At 44.6% G+C, this 17,618-nt stretch overlaps 1 protein-coding gene across 3 annotated transcripts in view; it reads right to left on the bottom strand.

The window, feature by feature from the left end:
• Positions 1-17,618, bottom strand: part of FAXC (failed axon connections homolog, metaxin like GST domain containing) — a 74,692-nt gene that overhangs the window by 39,317 nt on the left and 17,757 nt on the right. For all 3 annotated transcript variants that reach the window (XM_061131449.1, XM_061131448.1, XM_061131447.1), the window contains one exon: positions 8,717-8,940. In XM_061131449.1, the coding sequence (XP_060987432.1) occupies positions 8,717-8,940 (224 nt within the window). The remainder of the gene's footprint in view (positions 1-8,716; positions 8,941-17,618) is intronic.

Below are 17,618 nucleotides of genomic sequence, written 5' to 3'. Positions count from 1 at the left end.
AGCCCCTTTCCAGAACACACACCAGCCCTTCTCTCTGCCCTCTAGTAAATGACAAACATATTTGAACCGCCTCCTGGATTTTAAAAATAACTTTCCCAGCCCTGATCCTAATAAGCAATGAGGGCTGAGAACCACTGTCCTAGACAGGCCCCTGAAATTTGCAAAGGGCTTAGAACCTACATTAGGAAACATTGCTTTGAGGTTCCAGAATATACCTTATAGCGTCTAGTATTTTCTTCTTTATCTGTGGGTTTTCTCTTTCGAGCTAGATTGACAGGCATAATTACTCCTGTCTTTGTTCTCCTCCTCTGCCCTCTTTTCAGTTACTCAACATATGCTAAATATGCTAATATGTACATAGATATAACCTAATGTTTCTCATCCTTTTCTGCTGCCAGTTGTGAAGACTCTGCCCTGCCACTCTCACTGGGAGGCAAGGCATGTGGCTACTGCGTATGCGGAGGTATGCTCCCAGCCTCGGCCTGCACGCTTCATGAGAAGGCAGGGCAGCTTACACGATGCAATTAAACAGGGCAGGATGAGCAGCTGTTAAAACAGCCTATTCCCAAGCTCTCTTAAAAAACAAAAAACAATTTTGCTACTGTCCAAAAGCCTTGGAGTAAAAAATCACTTCAAAAGAAGTAGAAGGTTAGAAGAAAGGTTTATTGGAAATCAACCTTGTTCGAAAAATAGATTTAAAAACAAGGGGCATAGAGTAAAGGCAGATCATTTAAAGCCTCTGAAAGCCATGAGTGGCAGCCCAAACATAAATCTCAATCCAAGAGATGAACCAGAGCACAAGTGAATAAATCTGCCTCATCTTAGAACATGGAAACCCGCCTCTGCTCTCTTCTCTAGAGAATGAATACAAAATTATCAAACCATCAGAACCGAAAGGATCCCCAAAGACAATTTCCAGTTAAGCATCATATTGCCTGTGAAAAGACTCCCCGGCTATCTGGATGGTGGTCCTCACCCTCATGGAGCAACTAAAGAACAGTGGCTCCAACCACATGACAAGCTGTTGTGCGTGCATGCGTGCATGCGTGCGCGCTGTGTCGCTTCAGCCATGTCCGACTCTTTGCAACCCTACGGACTGTAGCCCACCACGCCTCTGTCACAAGCCCTCCCAACTTTAGATGGGTCTGTTCTACAGTGCCGTCAAAGCCTGAGCTGCCATCTGTCGTCATTTCACCTCAGACACACCCCAGTCCCCCTCTGCCCAAACATGCCCATCACCTGCAGCAACACCTAAGGCACCCTCTGTCAATACCTGGAAAAAAAACTAGTTTATGTCCCTTATATCTGCACTTCTGCAGATTATCTATGCCCACTATCTTCCTCACAGGAAATTATCTTGAGACTAACCACCTTCCTAATCACCGTTCTCTGGATGCACCCAGGTTTGGCCACATTCTTTTTAAAAGATGGACCTCAGAACTGAGTATTGCATCCTTTGTTCAACAAACACTTGCTGAAAGCCTCATATGTGCCAGGGGCTTGTTTGGGCTCTAGAGACAGAAAATTATCCACCAGGCCTGGCACCCAGTCCAGCTGAGGAAGACAGTCAAGCCTACCATTCAGAGATAGTACACGAAGTGCTCTGGGGGAGAAAGTACCAGGGGCCTGGGAACAGGGAACAGGTTCTCCTGACACAGTCTGGGAGAAAGTTCCAGAAAAGCTTCCTTGAGGACACAACTTAATCCAAGACATTATGCTTTGTTTAAACAGGCTACGTTTTTATTAGCTTCTTTGGGAGTCTATTATGCTGGTGACATATTGAGATTAAGTCAACTAAAATCCTCATATCTTTTTTCATATATTTCTCCCCACCCTGTATCAGTGCAATTCAATTTGGGGTCCTAAGTATAGAATTTGACATTTATCCCTACTGGGTTTCTTCTTGTTATTGTTGACAGCTTTGATTCCTGATTTTTCCATCCAATTTTTAGCTATCCTTCCACCTGGAGTCATTTAAAAACCATTAAGCATGTCTTTGAAGTTGTCAATAGATCTCTGAGAAAAGACAAGAGCAGCGTCCCTGGAGATTCAGGGGATACCAGTCCATTAATGGGTACTGTGAGGACACAGATACTCAACCAAGTGCACATCCACCACCAATTAATCCAGGGGCTTTCCAACTTTTTTCTTTGGTAGGGGAAGTTCTCTATCAAACAAAATGAAACACATTCCCAATACACAGACAGGTAACAGAGGGGCTGATCTAAGTGAAGAAAGGGTAGAAAGAGTCCAGCCATCAAGGGATCCCTCTCCCCCACAACAAACCATTCAAGAAACCTTGGTGGTACCATAGGCATCCATGAAGCCCCCTTTGAAAATGAGCCATCTTCCACAAGCATATCATGAGACATGGTCTCCAATGGTTTGAAGAAATCAAGAGATTGTCTATCCAATCAGTAGGTCCAATAAGCCAAGAAAATAAACAGCTGATCCTGAACAACATGAATTTTAACTGCTGCAGGTCTACTTGTATGCAGATTTTTTTTCAATAAATGCACTGTTCACATATATGATCCGAGGCTGGTTGAATTTGCTGATGGGAAACCCACAGATACAAAGGGCCAACAATGGGGCTTGAGCATCCGCCGATTTTGGTATTAACAGCAGGTCCCGGAATCAATTCCCAGTGGATACAGAGGGACGACTGCAATCACTTTTTGATATGACATTCGCAATGAACCAATAATAGTCCTTCAAGAAAACCAGCCATCTATTCAATAATTCATTCTAGTGTTTTATTTTATTATGAGAATCTACTTCCTCTCTCCCCGTTTTGGAAACGAGGATGATTTCCTATCTCCATCTTCTGACATTTTTCCTAGCCTCCTCATTTCTGAAAGATTACAATCAGAATTCTAAGATCACATGGGGAAATTTTTCACATCCTAGGATATTGTCAGCCTAGAAACATGAGCTCCAATATACTATAAGCTTCCTGAAAGTGGACACCATTATACCATTATTATTCATCTTTGTTTTCCAAGAGCCTAGCATAGCAGCCAGTGCTATGATATGATGATATAGCCAGTGCTATAATTGATACAAAAATAACGTTCAGGTAGTTTTCCTGTTAGTCTTCAGTTGTTTAAAAATCTTGAAATGCTCTCTTTGACCTTCACACTTAATTTAGATTTCAATTCAACTTTTTATGTAGAAGCAAATTATGAATTGAGTGTTGATTTTATCCTTGCTGTCACTTAAGTTTGCATCCTTGAAAAAAAAAAAACCTTTAAATGTTCTGAGCTCTCTCGCAAACCACAATCTTCAGTCTCCTGACATTACAGCTCTCTGCTTAGCTCTTTAGAGCACCCTTTGCAGTAATAACAATTTTGCTGGGTATGCCTGTGATCAAAGAGAACTTATGAAATGCATCATTCTTTCTGGAGAAAAATGCAAATTACTTACAAACGATCCATAAGTAGCCACCTAAGGATAAACCAATTTATACGTGTTCTGTCATGGTTAAACTTTCAGCTGCCCTAAGAGAAGGGAAAGCTGACAACATAAGGGAGCAGGTAAGGATGAAGAAAAAGAGAGTGATGAGTGCCTAGTAACTTAAGCTTCCTGTTACCATATCAAACAAAAACCAGGCACTCTGGACAAAAAAAAAAAAAACATCCATACTATTAATAATCATAATCAATGTTTCAGCATTATAATCCTCTTTACAGATAAAAATTCTCGTAATTTTTTCTTTCTAGGAAAAACCCCAAAAGGCTTAATTATCTAGTAATTACAGTTGTCCCTTAGGATATCAGTTCCAGGATTCCCACATATACCAAAATCCGCAGATGCTCAAGTAAGTCCCTTAGTCAACTCTCCATATCCACAGGTTCCACATCCACGGATTCAGCCGATCACATATCCTAAACATAGTACATAGGATCCAGGCTTGGTTGAACTGCAGATGCGGAAATCAGGCGGATCTGGTTTCCCTGGGGGCTCAGCAGTAAAGAATCCGCCTGCCAGTGAAGGAAGGTTCCACACAGAGGAGCAACTAAGCTTCTGCACCGCAATTACGGAAGACCCTGTACTCTAGAGCCTGTGGCCCACAAGAGAAGCCACTGCTGTGAGATGTGCATTGCAAGGAAGAGTAGCTCCCACTTGCCACAACTAGAGAAAGCCCATGCACAGCAAGGAAGACCCAGCGCAGTCGAAAATAAATCAATAAATATCGCCAACTCATCCACAGTCCCTTACAAAGAGCTGAACGCAGCTATGTTCCCACAGTCAGACTCATGCAGTCCTGAGTCAAAGGCATTACCCTTCCGTCTGCATTCTAATCATTCCAAGTACACTCTCCCACCTAAGGTCTCCAGCCATGGCTAAAAAGAACATTCTCTCACAGGATTTTTCAGTTTCCACCTAGACAGCCCAGGCTTATTTCTGATCCTGCCTCTTAAAAGCATTCACAAATTTCAAATTTTGCTCAGAAAGTACCCTCAGATCCACAAATCCTGGAGTGCCTCATTGGCTGGCTGCTAAACGTCTCCAGACATTCATTCATTTTTCTCCTTCATTCATCCAGCAGGTATCTATTGCCCATCAACAGTGCCCAGCTGAGCCTCATAACTGAAATTGTATTCTTATTATTCTATCCCCGATATGATTATGTCTCCCAAACCAACTCTATTTGCCAATTATTCATTTGCTTTTCCCACAAGTGCTGCGTCACTATGCAGGGCCTATGAAGGTCCAATCAAAAGCAAAGAAACACTAGAGTTCAGTCGTCTGTGCTGCTTCATTATGATCAGATAAATGCATGGCTCCCTGAAGACCCCTTCATAGCAGTATGACCTACCACCAACACCCCAACCCTGCAGACTGTTTCCCCAGCCTGAACCTGAGGGGCAGTCAGATGCATGAGAAGAAACTCGGTCCAGCTTCATCCACCCCCAACGCCCACACATGAGGAGCCACCGCTTCAGCTTTCCTTAGTTCCGGCCCACCTGACAAAAAGCTGCTTTCCAAAAGCTTCATATTGCAATCAGGCGCTTGAGAACCACAAGACAAGGACTATAAAACTGCAGTCTGGCAACAACCTAAGGCACACTCCCCAAAGAGGGAAGTTCTTGCACTGCAGCTACCAGATCCCCACCCCAATCTATTTCTTACCCAGCCCAGCTTCCTGCTCTGCAACACTCTAAGACCAGTTCTCTTATAATAAAGTCCACATGTGACAAACGCATTGCTAACATCATACACAACAGTGAAAAGCTGAAAACATTTCCCCTAAGATCAGGAAAAAGGCAAGGATGACCACTCTTACCATTTTTACTCAACAGAGTATTGGAAGTCCTAGCCACAGCAATCAAAGAAGAAAAAGAAATAAAAGGAATCCAAACTGGAAGGGACGAAGTAAAACTGTCACTGTTTGCAGATGACATGATACTATATGTGGGAAACCCTAGAGATGCCACCAGAAAACTACAAGAGCTCATCAGTAAATTCGGTGAAGTTGCAGGATACAGAATTAATATACCACATCACCACTTCTGCTCCACAGCAAGCCTTTTCAGTCTGGACAGATGGGACCCCAAAGGTATTTCAGGTTAAAAATGAGTTAGAGATTTTTCTATTACTAGTCACAAAGCCTATATATTATTAATCTTCCATATATTATTTATGGGCTTCCCTGATAGCTCAGTTGGTAAAGAATTTGCCTGCAATGCGGGAGACCTGGGTTCGATCCCTGGGTTGGGAAGATCCCCTGGAGAAGGGAAAGGCTACCCACTCCAGTATTCTGGCCTGAGGAATTCCACAGACTACAGTCCATGGGGTCACAAAGAGCCAGATACGACTGAGCAACTTGCACTTTCATATGTTATTTATCTAAGAACTAAGTGATCAGTTGAATATCTGTATATTTGAAAAGCAAAGTTATTTACAAATTGAAAAATAAACAAATTTTAAATGATTTTATTTTTTTAGTTCAACGGCAAAATACAATCATTTTGAAAAACTATACCACATTGTAACTCTACGAGCTGATAAGAGTGACCAAAGCATATACATGACAAGTGACTCATTTTGCTTCGTTTGAAACAAAGAACTACTTTACATCCCATTACTCTTTATTAACTAGCCAAGATTACACACTGATGTTTATTAAAATAACCAATAGATCTGACTTTTTGACATGTGCCAACCCAATGGCAACAAGGACTCTGAAAAGTGAAGACTCCCAGAGTCATTTTCATGAATCAATAAAGCCTCAGATCAGGAGGGAAACGTGCATTTCACTTTCACTTTAGTCTAGTATAGTTGGCTGGAAACCAGCTTGTTTTTCTCACTTTCATTTACAAATTCCACTTTATTATTTGGCTCTTTCCCCTGTTGTTGTTATTGTTTAGTCGCTAAGTTCTGTCTGACTCTTTCACAATGCCATGGACTGTAGTCAGCAAGGCTCCTCTGTCCATGGGATTTCCCAGGCAAAAATGATAGGAGTGGGTAGCCATTTCCTTCTCCAGGGGATTTTTCTGAACCAGGGATCAAACTCGCATTTTCTGCATTGGCAGGCACATTCTTTACTACTGAGCTAGCAGGGAAGCAGGGCTCTTTCAATAGCAGCTTCTAAAAAAGAAAGAGACCTTTTCTCCTCAAGTACTTGTGCACTTCAGCCTGGAGTTTTAACACATCTCCTTGTTGGAAGCCAGCCTCCTAAGGATGAGTATGACTTCAACTCACAAAGCCCAGGAAACTGACTTCAATGATGAGACTCTATAGTCCATGCTGCCCTCAGCCTCCAAGAGCAACATCATAAAATAGCTGGATATTATAAGTAAGCTATATCCTGGGTGAAGGGAAAAGTAGATGCTTTCTGCCTCATTTACTAAGAAAATTATGATGCTCAGCCAGACAGCCTCTTCTTCCCCAGACACAGAAAATGTGCTTCTCTTACAATAGAATTCAAAGCCAGACTGCTCCCTGGACCCCTATTCAGAATAGAACTCTAGCAAACTTTAGCTTTTCAAATAACCCACAGTTTCTCATCCTAGAAACTCATCTGGACTCAGAATGCCATTGTGACACTTGCCAGGGATCCAGCCTAGCCATCAGTGATGCAACTGCCTCCCATCTCACCAGCAGTGGGGAGAAGTCAAACATGGGAGAGACACTGGTGTTATCCTCGCTATGACTATCACCCTGATCCCAAGTTCCCCAACCAAAAATGCTCTAGAAGGGAGATGATCACCCCACTCTGGTTAAGGAACCAGCACGGTTAAACCATTAGAGATGAACTCTCATCACTTTGGAAGCTCAACTCCTAGCTTTCTGGGGCTCCCTACAGTGAAAGCTGGGGAAGAAGCCAGGAGCAGATAGAGCCACTGCTGAGAAGAAATGGTCCTCTCTGCACTGGCTTCTGTGTGGCCCAGAGTCCAGCACTAAGCTTCCAAAGGAACGAGACAAGCTGGAGGCAAATTCCACTCATACCTACATCAGGCAGGCCCACCTGGGCCCACGGAGACAAAGCCCCAGCGGGTCCAGACAGCATCAACCTCCAAGCCAGGCGGGGCTTCGGAATAACTGTTTAGAGCAGGAACCCAGCGCATCAAGCCTGCCCGCCCCTTGCTGTTGCCCCCACAACAAAGCTGGCCAAGACTTGGGTGTGCTGTTGGGATCTCCCTCTGCAGGTTCCAGGGAGGATTCCAGGTCCAGTAAGCATCGGTGGCGAGGAGCAGGAAGGAGCTAGTCAGAGTGGGTCACTGAACAGAACAGCTCCCAGTTCCTGGGTACCAGGTAGGTTTGAACAAAACAAATCCGAAACTCCACTTCCTGGAGGAGGTGAGGTACTTAATGTGCTCCAGAAGAGAGATGAGGGTACCGAGAGAGGACCAAGGAAAACCACAGTCGCTGGACAAAATCGGCAGCTCTGAAGGACTAGGTCCTATGACCTTGGCTCCGTACACACGAGCTGTCCCCAGGAGAGGCCATTATTTCACACATCGAAGCTGAATTCAAAAGATCCATTTGTAAACTGTCAGAGCTAAGGCTCAAGCTTCACTCAGAACAATGTCACATCAGCCCAGCCACCAGCCAACCAGGTGAGCAAGGGTGGGTCACTCGACTGAGCATCGTCACACAGCCATGAAGAGAGGCCCCTTGGTGCTTCTCTTTGAGAGGCTTCCCAAGCCCAGTTAAACCCAATGGGTGCAGTAAATACAAAATCAGAAGAGCGCAAACACGCTAATAAGAAGAAGACTCAGATTACAAAGGGAAATGAAAGACGTGAGAAAATGTCAAATGTCGCTCATTCACTCGGGCTGGGTTGGCATCTCTCCTAGCTGGAGGTCAACAGTACCCAGTCGAATCTTCTGAGCAGATGTGTCTATAAATAGCCTTTCACCCTGACCCATTTATAAATAGAAGAGCTTCCTTGCTCAAATTCCTCCTTGGCTCACAACACATTCAGAAATATCACCACCTACAGCCAGCTGGTAATGCTATGCCACGTTCTACGTTCTCTTCACCCGGGAGCTTCACCACACTAGAAACATTCACCCCCTAGTGATTCAGAAGAGAGACACACGTTCCTGAAAATTAGGGGACTTGGTTAAAAGGTGGGACTGCAACCTACATGTAGAAGCAAAGAAATCAACCAAAATAAAGCTTTAAAGCAGTAAACTAGCAGTGCTTTACTAATCATGCAAAAAGGAAGGACAGAAAATACAGAATAGAAGGTGTGGTACGTTACCCAGAAGCCCTGCTAAAGACCGCATGTCCTTCTCCATCAGCATGTAAATCTCCTCCTCGGAGAAGCGGCCAATGCCGTGGCCATGCATCTCGCGTTTCACGATTCCTTTCGTTATGTGGCACACGACCCACCTCAGCAGGTTACTGAAGGGACCGCCACCACTAAGAGAGAGCATCTTCCGGGTCTCATTGAGATTGTCCACCCACTGGCAATAAGCTAAGGTCCTGGAATTGCGTGGAAAGAAGTTACTACTGTGCGTTAGATACATACAGGTCCGCAGACTCATTTTCCAGGGAGGGGCTGGGAATTCAGCGCAGGCTAGAGGACTGAATCATTGCAGCTTTTACAAAGAGCAGTCTGCATGGCAGATGCTACAACAGACTCAAGTCCATGCCTGCACCTAGGGTCAGATAGCTTGCCACGCTACCATCCACCAAGCCTCCTCTGAACCTGTCCGGAGACCCCCAGCCCCCCAAGGCCGTGCTTCTGCTCTCTCTCAGGCAGCCCCACAGAAAGCAAGCAGAAACCCACTTTAAAAGGGTTTTAGGCAGGACAGTGAGTACCTATGTGGGTGGGTGGGGGAGTGGCAATGGGAAGGAGGTGGCAGTGACTGGGGTGCTGGTTTCATTCTTTTTTGATCAAAGTGATGGTTACACAAGCCTCCGCTCTGTGTTTTTAATTTTTATTGAATTATAGTTCAATATGTACAATATTGTGCTAGTTTTAGGTGTACAGCAAAGTAATTCAGACACACATATATATACACACATATTTATATTCTTTTTTACACTCTCCTCCATTATAGGTAATTATAAGATATTGAATATAATTCCCTGTGCTATACAGTAGGTCCTTGTTGATTATCTATTTTACATATAGAAGTATATATATTTTTATCCCAAACTCCTAATTTGTTCCCCTCCCCCCCCCCCCCCCCCGCCTATGGTAATCATAAGTTTGTTTTCTATGTCTGTGAGTCCATTTCTGCTTTGTAAATAAATTCATTTGTATCATTATTTTAGATTTCACACATAAGTAATATCATATGATACTTGTCTTTGTCTGGCTTACTTTACTTAGTATGATAATCTCTACGTCCATCCATGTTCTTACAAATGGCATTATTTCATTCTTTTCTATGCTCTATGTTGATTAATTAAGCTGCACGTTTTTTGTCTTATACACTTTGTGTATACATTTTATATTTCCTGATATAGAAGGATTTTTTTTTCCAAAAAGAAATTTTTTTGCCTTTTTGACAGAATCTCTGGTGGCTCAGATGCTAAAGAATCTGCCTGCAATGCAGGAGACCCAGGCTTGATTCTGGGTTAGGAATATCCCCTGGAGAAGAGAATGGCTACTCACTCCAGTATTCTCTCCTGGAGAATTCCAGGGACAGAGGAGGCTGGTGGGCTACAGTTCATGGGGTCGCAAAAAAAGTCAGACACAACTGAGCGACTAACACTTTCACTTTCATGGAATAGTTATAGCTGCCCATGTTTACTATGAACTATATAAATTATAAATAGTATACAAATGATTCATTCTCCAGAAAGGCAGCTTCAGTTTGTTCTCCAGGACCCTAGAGTGAATAGAAATACCAAAGGAACTTGGCTGGCTCATTCTTCCCGACGGGGTGATGGCTGTGGCAAAAAGTCAGAAGCTCCTGTGTGACCCGTGTGGACGCTAAGCGGTTAACAGCTGCTCGTGGGGTGTGCTGGCTGCAACACTCAGGCCTTTGCTGATTTTGTTCTCTGAACCTCGGGTGATCGCCAGACTGTTTTTATGGTTCATAGTGTTGGGAGATAGAAATTAAAAGGTTTTCCTACTGGAGGCTAAGAAAAACATAGCTGTGGGCGTAGAGACGGAAGATATTTTAGCTCTTCCTCGCAGTGAGCAGTAAAAGCTGCACTGGATACAGTAATGGTCACTTGGAAAACATCAGAGGAGTGAAAATACTTTTTACAGAGAGAAGGGATGATAGCTAATTGTAGCTACTTTCTATCTCAAGAAAAAGAAACAAAAGCAGAAAATAAGACCCTGATATTTTGATCACTTTATACAGTTCTATTCTTTAAAGTATGAAAATAAGGGGGAAAAAAACAGATTTCTCTAATTTTTTAAAGTCTTCCTGATTTTCACTGAAAAGTCTCACAACCAATATCAACATACTCTATTCTACAACTATAACTCCTTTTTATTAGCTTTTTAAAAGGTGCTTACAAATCTTGTTAGAAAGATTTGTGCACCTCTTAAGGATCTCAAAATAAACTGTTGAGGAGGCAAGAAATTTTGACTGAAAAGAGGAAAAAGTACACTGCAATGGTAACTAATTAATATGCAGAGAGTCAATAAAAGTTCTGATATAAAATATTTCATTTATTCTCACATGTTTTTTATAAATGTGCAAATAAAATGCTTTTCTAGTTGTTCCTTTCATACCTGCAATAATCAGGGTGTCACTTTTCACATTCCACTAATCAGCACTTTGATTCTAGTAATAACTATACTAGACCTAAATTCATAGTAAAAAGGCCAGTTCCATCCTTGATTATTCTGGAAGTCAGTGATCTGAAAACAAAACTAAATTACCCTAAGTTAAGCATGACCAGGTAATAACAGCATCCAGGAAGCATCTGAAGTGTAAAAATGAGGAGTGGGGTGGCTCTAAACAGATAGGTTGGTATGAAAGAGAATTCATTCTTTGTAGACAAATCACATGGGTTTGATCACAAGCACAACCGATCTAGAAGAATGAGCAGCCGTTCACCAGGCAGCAGAGGCAGAGGTGTGTGCGGGAGAGTCCCAGCTGCTCCATGAATGGCAAGAACTTCCGGATGGGCAGCTGGGGCCTGGGATGCCTGGGGGAGCCTGGAAGCGTTGAAGCCAGAGGATGGGCAAGGACTGGGTCAAGATGCGCCTGCTACAAAGGGCCTAAGACTTATTTTGAAAGCCAGATTTAACCACCAAAAGGTTTTAAGCAGACGAGACACATAATCAGATGCGTGGCAAGGTGAAGAAAGGAGTGGAAGTAGAGACATGATGGAGGATGCCATCTCCCAGGCTATGGGTTGGAGTGGATGGTAACCAGTCCTGGCACACACGGACTGGACAGACTTAGGTGATGAAAGACGAGTTAACCTGTTACATTTGAAAGTTCCATAAAACCTGCAAGGGAGGATCCCGAAGGTTTAGGTTCTACGGGCAGGGGCAGGGTGGTGGCCGTTTCAAAAAGGCGAGAGGAGCTGAGGTTGCCTAAGAAAGTTTCTAGGATAAGGAGTGATTCAAGGGAAGCCTAGTTCCAAGGCAAGTGAGAAGACCAGAGGGCCAGGCGGGAAGGGCCCACACGGAGAGAAGGAGGGACACCGCTCTCTGTGAGAAGTGAGGGGCTGCAAGGAGGTTCCCAGTTTCCCATGAACTCGGTCTCCTCTGAGAGCAGGAGATGAGGGCGTGCGCCGAGGATGAGACAGCGCAGCGGGAAGACAGTCTGAGAAGACCGATGAGTTAGCGGAGCCGTAGGGACAGAAGAAGCGGCTGTTGTCTGGGCCACACAGCTGAGCAGGGCAGAGAAACACACGCCATCCCCAGCCCCAGGCTGTGGTGGAAGGTTCTCCACCTGCATAAGCAGGTCAGACGCAGGGCACAAGAGAGACACTGGGTTGATTCAGAATGTGGCAGCTGAAAGTAACCTCAGACACTGGCTCTCTGTCCTCCTCTTCCCCACCCTGCTCTTGTTTTCCTTCCTCTCTCTCCCTGGCCCCAAACTGTAGACCAGTATCAGGGAAGAGAAGCAAATAAGAGCCACGCAGGCTCTTCCATGGCCAAGTCCTGTGAAGTGGGTATAAACTGCAATGTCAATGAAAATGCGCCCTTCAAGGGTCCCTAAGTCAATTTCTACAGATCAAAGACATCCCTCACACATGCTGCCACATCCTGACAACCCCAAGTCCACACCCACCCACATGAAAACTTCCTGAACATCTCCACGTGAAAGGGACTGCCACACCCACCGCTCCACCAACCACTCTCGTCCAAGTCAACAATCCCTTCCTGTTGCAAAGTTCAAATACATTTTCTTTTCATCTTTATCTTTCTTGAACTCTTTGCAGCATCCAATACCATCAGCCTCTTTCTTAGAATTCTCCCTTGGCTTATGTCTCTACCACTTTTCCTCTCATCTCTTACATGTTGCCAAGGTTTTTATCTTTATCCCTTCTACCTTCTTACACCTCACTCATGGGGTGACCTATGTTTCACATTCATGATTTCAAAGTGAGGACTCCCAACTCCATATCAGAGCCCACGAGACCTCTGTCCCGAGATCTGCAGACACACTGAGGGAGCCTCAGGCACTCAAACCCACATTTCCAAAGTTGGATTCATCCTCTTTCTTCCTCGAAAATCTGCTACTCTGCACCTAAACCGGAGGGAATCCCGGAAGGTCCTCTTCACCGCTCCCCACCCCTCCCTCCTGACAGCCGGTCACCCTGTGGCTTTGTCACCAATTCGACTGACACTATCACTCCGGCTGCATCACTGCCCAACCCTGAGGATGGTGGCCGCCTCACAGGTCTCCCAACGGCCCCTCAAGGACTTCTAGAAATCCATTTCCCCCTAGTCAGCCACAAAAAGCTTCCTAAAACACAAATTCCACAGTATCACACTGCTTCTCAGAGTCATGCATTCGCTCCCCAGAGCTGCTTCACCTGGCACCTCAGCCTCCCCCAGCCCACCCCCACCACCCCCCCACCATAGCCTGACCCCAAAGCTGGCACTGCCTGCCCACAGAATTATACATGCCTGCCCGACTACCTCCTTCTGGCCTCCAAACTTTTGCAGACTGCTGCCCCCTCTGCCTGATAGCCTCATCTTACCCTCTCAGCCGATCCCTTCCCCCACCACTCTGACTGGCCCTAGATTCTGCTTGACATCATCTCCTCCGGAAGCCTGCGTCACAGGGCTCCAGCAGATGCTCTTCAGACTCTCCCCCAGCACTGCTTGGCTCTGCAGGCTGGATGGCACCCTCCCCTGTGGGCCAACGGAGGACAGGCACCTTGCCTTCCCTGTCATCCAGCCCCTGGGGGTCATTCATCCCGGAACTCTGCTGAAAGGGTGAATTGTTGACTGAATGAAAAGTTCTGAGCCAGCTGCTGCAGTGGAGTGTGTCTAAAAGCTGACAATATTTACGTAGGAAAATGGAAAGAGAGAGGCCTGTGGAAAATGAGGAAGGAAGGGCTGCCCCCGTTCTGCTTCTGGGATCTGCCTCTTCACTCTGCTGGGAAGAGGCCACTACCCAAGGGACTGTGAATTATAAATCAGAGAGGATGGGGAGGGCCAATGTGGAAACTGGACCAGGCTGGGCAATTAAAATAATTTCTCATTCTGAGAGCCTCTGTCAGGAAGTTGATACTCATTTTTTTTTAATATATCACAACTGACATATCTGGTCTCTCCTACAAAATGAGGTCAAAGAGGTTTGTTTGTTTTTTTTCCCCACTATTGATGATCTTAGCACTGAAGAGTAAACCCTGCTGAAACATTTTTAAAGGAGCTGGGAAGGAAAGAAAAGTAGATCTCTGATGCTTTAATAAAGACATCTCTCATTATAACCTCCCATGAAGCCTGGGCTGTGGCTGAAATGACCATGAGCGCATATGGGAGAAACTGCAAACCTACTGTTTGCTGAGTGTTCTCAGCACGTGGCCTCTCCAACCATGAGAACGCCCTGTTCCTGGTCACGTCGCTGCCTCCTCGCCACCTTTCACTTGTAATCCAGATGCTCTAGGGTGCCGGAGCACACGGCGCGCTTCGTAACTTCACCACCTTTCCCAGTATTGGAAATGCCTCTCTGAACGGGGCCCTCACTGCATCTAAGACTGGGGGGAGGCATACAAAACAGAAAGGAGACGGGACCACTTCAATCGAGTTGTAATCAAGGAGACAGAGTCTCCCGGCTTTTAGAGAAAATCTCAGGTTAGTCCTTTTATTAAAGCATCCCATCTCTCCCACTCACCAAAAGTCAAACTCAAAATTTAAAAAAATGGGACTTCCTTGGCGGTCCAGTGATCAAAATTTGACCTTCCAATTCAGGGGGTGCAGGTTTGATCACTGGTCAAGGAACTAAGATGCCACATGCCTCGGGGGGAGGGGGCGGATAAAAAAACAACATAAAACAGAAAAATATTGCAAAAAATTCAATAAAGACTTTAAAAAATAGTCCGCATCAAAAAAATAATTAATTATAGCCAACCTAGAAGTGATTTGAATCCTCTTTTCTAACATCTATATTTTTATGGGTGTAACTGTTATGACTATAGGGAGTTTGACAATGGTACCCAACACAATTGAGATTAGAAGAGCTTAAGACTCTCCTGGTGACTCAGAAGGTAAAGAATCTGCCCACAATATGGGAGACCTGGGGTCATTGCCTGGGTAGGGAAGATCCCCTGGAGAAGGAAATGGCAACCCACTCCAGTACTCTTGCCTGGAGAATTCCATGAACAGAGGAGCCTGGTGGGCTACAGTCCATGGGGTCGCAAAGAGTCGGACACAGCTGAGCTGCTCACACACACACACACACACACACACACACACACACACACACACACACGACACTCACTAGTGTCCACAAGGGGACAGAATGTCATCTAGAAGCCGCTATAGCATCTGTTATCAAAACAATTTCATTCCAGTAATCTGACCCCAAGTCTCTCAGACTTTGCTTTATTCTGGCTTCCCTGCACTTAACTTCAGCATCCAGTGAAATAAAGGGGATAAAAAAACCTGTCTCCTTCATCTTCAATAATAGCATTTATAATGCAAGTGGGATATAATTGTATGGGTTTCAAGTGCAAGAAAAAACTACTTTATAGCTGAGTGTGCTTTTTGTACAGACCTAATTCAGAGCTTCAGAATCATATGATGTTAGATCAAGTTTTCATTATATAATGACAGGAGTCTTTGTTTCCAGAAAATCGTTATCTGAAGCAGAGTATTTTTAAAGTTTCAGAGCAAGACAGACATATCTGAAAACTCCAGATAACTGAATCAATTGAATCAAATAATTAATTCTCCCTGTTACACTTCTGTAAGTATAAACACAACTTCAGAGCTCATCGATGGTGAAAATTCAACAAGCTCTCACGGAAAGCTCATACTTGTAATATTTTCCTACATACTGTGGTCAGTTCCCTATGCTGGCCCTCGGTTTCCACAGGCATGCATTTTCTTACCATGGATTGCGCCGGGTAGAGGGGGTGGGTGTCAGGATTTAGAGCTCTCAAGAAAGGCTGTTCAGGATCTCCCCAAAGCAAGAAGTTAGCTAAAGGTTTGGAAACTTAAACAGAGAAAGTTTGTTTTTCCTTCTGCTACTGAAGACTAAAAGAAATTGGAGGAACTAGAATTTTTTTTTTTTTTTTTTTTTTGGAAAGGTCACTGGATATTTGTATCTCCATCAAGACTTCACCTCCCACCTTCACTATTCATTTCTCAAATTAATGCTTGAGGAGACACAAATGAGAAACAGTAGCTAACCCCAAAAAGTAAGCTATTTGTATTTTAATTTAAAAATACTTATTAAGAGATTTCTTGGTGGCTCAGTGGTAAAGAGTTCACCTGCGGGTGCGGGAGACACGGGTTTGATTCTTGATCCGGGAAGATCCCATATGCCACAGAGCAACTAAACCCTCATGTCCCAACTATCGAGCCTATGCTCTGGAGCCTGGGAATTGCAACTACTGAAGCCCTTGCAACCTAGAGCCCGTGCGCCACAAGAGGAACCACAACAATGAGAAGCCCACACACCGCAACCAAGAGTAGCCCCCGCTAACAACTAGAGAAAAACCCACATGGCAACGAGCACACTCAAAAAATAAAAAAACTTTAAAGTCCTAATGAAAAATTACTATTTTTTAATTAAGAAGAGAAGAATCTACATATGACCTTTGCAACTTCCCAAGCACTTGGGGGTGTGTGATCTGTAAAATTCAGATTCTCACCCACTGGAGTACCACCTCCCAAGGCTCCCTCCCAGCCCTCCCCACCACACCCTGCCCCCTCATCATATCAGGAGGAAAAGAAGAGAAGGGAATAACAGAAGATGAACTTCTATCAGGAAGTAAACATATATAACACGTCACTAATACCCAGAGCAAGAAGCAGTGACAGGTGGTACTTGGAAATCTTGCTGGATCAAAGTCTTTCTAAGCTGAATATAAATTTTACGCACGCACACTTAGCACACACAGAAATCAAAGAGTGTCGCAAATGTACCAACTTAACTGTAAGGCTTTCAGCTTTTCAGGCAGCTGAAAAAGTGCTAGCTCTCCATATTAATGGGCCCATCCATCAAATGAAGCAGCACTTGGGGGTGGGGGGTGGGGGGCGGCTCAGCAAGGGAAGGCTCAGAGAGCCTGGATGGCCCTAGGCTGCTTCTTCATTTTCCTGATCACTGCAGGGCGGGACCTGTAACCCCCGGCGAGCAAGTGAGATGACTCTGTCCCCCAAGGGCTTTTCCCTGAGGCTAAGCGTGTCACCTGCACTCACGCATTTCGGTCCACGCTGCAACCCCTGCACTCTTTGAGAGGGAAGGGCCAGCAGTTCTCCACAAGTATTGTAAAGAACAGGCCACACGAAGTCTGTGATCATTCCCACACTGATCTGCACCACTGATCGCCACTCTGCCTGACTCGCTCCTTCCTCCCACCCCCTTCAACTCTCCAGCGAGACAGAGAAGAAAGTGATGCTCCAGGTCAGTCCTAGAATAAAGTGGGCAAGAACTGAAAGTGGAAAAAGAATAAGAAAAAAAGCAGAAGGTACAAAATTCAAGAGACAAGTTTTCCATTTAGAAAGAGCTGAATGTATGAAATAGGAATGTGATGGCAAAGAACTTTCTACAGTCAAC

Source organism: Dama dama, chromosome 28 (assembly GCF_033118175.1).
Source record: "Dama dama isolate Ldn47 chromosome 28, ASM3311817v1, whole genome shotgun sequence".
Classification (NCBI taxonomy): Eukaryota; Metazoa; Chordata; class Mammalia; order Artiodactyla; family Cervidae; genus Dama; species Dama dama.
This window is presented reverse-complemented; position numbering and strand designations above follow the sequence as displayed.